The sequence below is a fragment of the Nematolebias whitei genome, chromosome 12, assembly GCF_014905685.2.
Source record: "Nematolebias whitei isolate Nwh7 chromosome 12, NemWhi1, whole genome shotgun sequence".
NCBI classification, from domain to species: Eukaryota; Metazoa; Chordata; class Actinopteri; order Cyprinodontiformes; family Rivulidae; genus Nematolebias; species Nematolebias whitei.
This window is the reverse complement of record NC_056509.1, coordinates 48,849,030-48,852,377: the sequence shown is the minus strand read 5'-3', so window position 1 is coordinate 48,852,377 and position 3,348 is coordinate 48,849,030. Positions and strand designations below refer to the sequence as shown.

The 3,348-nt window shown below is 51.3% G+C and overlaps 1 protein-coding gene across 1 annotated transcript in view; it reads right to left on the bottom strand.

Moving 5' to 3' along the window:
* Window positions 1-3,348, bottom strand: part of cfap61 (cilia and flagella associated protein 61) — a 41,679-nt gene that overhangs the window by 14,701 nt on the left and 23,630 nt on the right. The window contains exons 14-17 of the mRNA XM_037685232.1: window positions 2,961-3,114; window positions 2,561-2,853; window positions 1,983-2,304; window positions 260-545 (exon numbers count right to left, since the gene is read on the bottom strand). Of these exons, the coding sequence (XP_037541160.1) occupies window positions 260-545; window positions 1,983-2,304; window positions 2,561-2,853; window positions 2,961-3,114 (1,055 nt within the window). The remainder of the gene's footprint in view (window positions 1-259; window positions 546-1,982; window positions 2,305-2,560; window positions 2,854-2,960; window positions 3,115-3,348) is intronic.

The window sequence follows — 3,348 nt, the reverse complement described above, 5'->3', positions numbered from 1 at the left end:
TGCGTACACCAGGAACTATAGAAACGTGCGTACACCAGGAACTATAGAGCGAAAACAGAGCGAACGCCACGTTTCAGACTCCAAACACCTAAAACCACCTGAAAACTCTGCATGTCAGTGCTGATCCAGAACCATGTTTGATCCAGATGTAGTAGCTGTTCAGGTCCGGTTGTTCTGTTAGACCCAGACATTTGAGAAACCCCCAGAAGATGTTTTGGATGAATGAGCGTTGCTGGAAGTGTTTGGGTTCTGGTCCTACCTGTACAGGTCTTGGATCAGACCCTGGTGGTAGCGGTTCTGCAGCTGACCCAGTAGCTCCTGGTGCTTTCCGTACAGACTCAGGTAGTTTGAGACAGGGAGGGGCTTCAGGGACAGACATGTGAGTGTCTCCACCAGGTCATGGTGGTCCAGATGCAAACAGAAGTAGTTCCCGGTCTCTGCTCGGCCCGTCATGATCTCTCCATCCTGAACACGAGGACCTGACGGGTCAGTCCCCTGTGGTCCGGTCACGTGCAGGTAGGTAAACCCTCCTGGAAGCTGTCCACCTGAAGGAACAGATCCGAGATGGGTTAGGGTTAGAAACTCAGAAGGCTCAGAAACCCCGACAAACCCAAAGGAACTTCAGAGGACAAGGACAAGTCTTCATGTTAGAAGAAAAACATTTTTCACTTTCTTCCTGTTTTAGATGAAGTGAAACGGGTCGGACTTCTTTCAGAACCAAGTGATTTTGTAGGGTTTTTGTCCTGTCTCTGTTTCCTGGTTCAGCTCTCTGTGTTTTCCCTCCTTGTGTTCAGCCCCTGTCTCACCTGTGCCTCATGTTAACAGGTGTCTGTCGTTGTCCTAATCAGTGTGTGTATATTCAGCTCTCTTGTCTTGTCTTTGTCTCCGGATTGTCCTTCAGTGGTGTCTTAGTCTGCCTCCCGTCCTGTCTGCCCTGATCTGTTCTCAGTACCAGTAAGTGTCTGCCCCGTCAGCCTTTTGATTTGGTTTTTGGAGAATAAGTATTTTGATCTTTTGACCTCGAGCCTCCTCGTCATCTTCCAGCAGATCGTGATAGACTTTGATCTTTGGGTTTGCTAACTGGACGTAAAACAGTTCAGCTGTGGAGGAGGTCTGAGCAGACAACTTCTGTGAGCTGAGTTTGGACAGATGGTTCAGAGGACAGAGACCCACAGATGGACCAGATGGACAAACACTGATGGGGACTGAGACGAACACGATCTGCTGTGTCCTCAGATAGACAAGTTACCAACAAGTTCTGTTGGACCTACAGAAATCAACTGATGGTGCCTCGTACTCCTCATCGGTTTGTCCCTCACCAGGAAGGAATGTAGTGATCAGAGAGCAGTAAGCATCTTACCTGCGTGAGACGGTGGAGGCTCATCAACTAATGAAGCAGCTAAACTCTACTCATGTCTTTCAACCTTTGGTTCTTGTCCTCATCCCTCCTCAGAGACGGCTCTGTTTCTTGACTGAACCGATCAAATCATTTTTTGAGTCGGGTGAAGTTTTTTTTTTAATCTTAAAACCTTTTTGGACACATGGAACAACTGTGGAACTGTTTTCACAATAAGTTTCCAGTGGTTTAAATCCTGGTGGTGAGAAGTTCAATGTTCTTTATTCTCATTTGCATCACATGTGGTGGAACAAAATTGTGTACACAGGGTCCCAGTTACATCCAAAAATAGCAAAAATATAAATTGTAAAAAGGTGCAGGCGTTGTTGCTCCAGCTGAAGTCCACGATCATCTCCTTCGTCGTCTTCACATTGATGTGAAGGTTCAGTCCTATCATGAGTAAAGGTGGACCACTAGGCTCGGTCCCTGGTCCTCTTCTTAGTGCCCTCGGTCACTGGTTTATCTTGTCCTGGTGCAGGTTTTCAGGTGATGCTGACGATGCGTTTGTGTGCTAAAACAACGAGCTGAGGGTAGAAGGCTGACAGAGTGGAACAGAACTGGAACAGAACCACACCCTGAAACCCACCTTGAACCTTGGGCCGATTGTAGAGCGGGACCAGACGATCCGTCTCAGGCTGGTTGTGGGCCTCCTGTGTCGGGTCAAACAGGGCCAGTATGGTGGCCGCCAGGTCCTGGCCCACTTCCTTGGAGTTGACGTTTGCGTGGGAGCATCTGTCTGAGAAGCACCTGCAGGAGAACCTGGTGAGAGGTCCAGCTCCGTAGATCAACGGGTCTGTGGTGTGAAAGGAGGCGTCAATGATGAGCCTGGAGTCGAAGGCCAGGAAGGAGCTGCGGACGCTGTCCAACACATCGTAGTCCACACCTTTGTTGGACAGGCTGATGAACACCTGGACAAGCAGAAGAATGTCCCACAAAGAGACATTTAAAGACGTCTTCCTCTAAATCACATTTATTATTCAGTTTCTCTTGATCTGCCTGTAACCATGGCAACTGGTCCAAACAGCAAGGCAGGCGGTGCTGCTGGGCCCAACGTGACCTGAAAATCCCGAGGCCCAGTTCTGTCCTCATCAGTACACCTGTCAGACCAACAGAACCAGGTCCAGTCTGACCATGAAGCACCGGGTCAGAACCAACAGGACTTACTCCACACTGCAGATGGACGGGCGTCGAGGCGCTGCTGAAGGAGACGGATGTGATCAGGTCGGGTCGCTCTCCGGTGTCGATGCGAGCCAGAACACAGTTGGGGTGGACGTGGACTTGGGCGTTTTTCATGGCTGCAGCCACGGCGTTCGCCACAGCTGGGTCTGGGAAGCAGGGTAGACCCGGTTCTGGAGGAGGGAGGACCAGGTGGATTCGAGCTCCAAGGATCCCGAGGCGGAGCAGAGTCTGCACAGTGGTGTACACGTCCACGCTGCTTCCAAAGACCACGGCGTTTTCTGCAAAGAGTCAGGTTCTGAAAGAATCCAATTCTGACGGGACGGGTCGCCTGCTGCCAGCTACTGCTGAACCGTCCCGTCCTGAAGGACAGCGGAGGGACACCTACCGTCCTGCTGTGTGAAGTTGGCACGGAGCCAGCGGCGGGCGAGCGTGCAGTCGTGGACATCGTTGATGGTGAGGAGGTTGGACGGGACGAGTCCACGGTACCTGAGGTCCAGATCCTGCAGCTGGGTCCCAGCCACACCGGTTGGACATGGTACCTGCATGAGGGGACATGTGGACAGACAGCAGGGACATGTGGACACTAAACAGGGACAAATGGACAAGCAACAGAGACATATGGACAAGCAGCAGGGACATGTGGACAATCAGCAGAGACACGAAGACAGTCAGCAGAGACATGTGGACAGTTAGCAGGGACACATGGACAGTCATCAGAGACATGTGGACACTCAACAGGGGACATGCGGACACTCAACAGGGACACATGGACA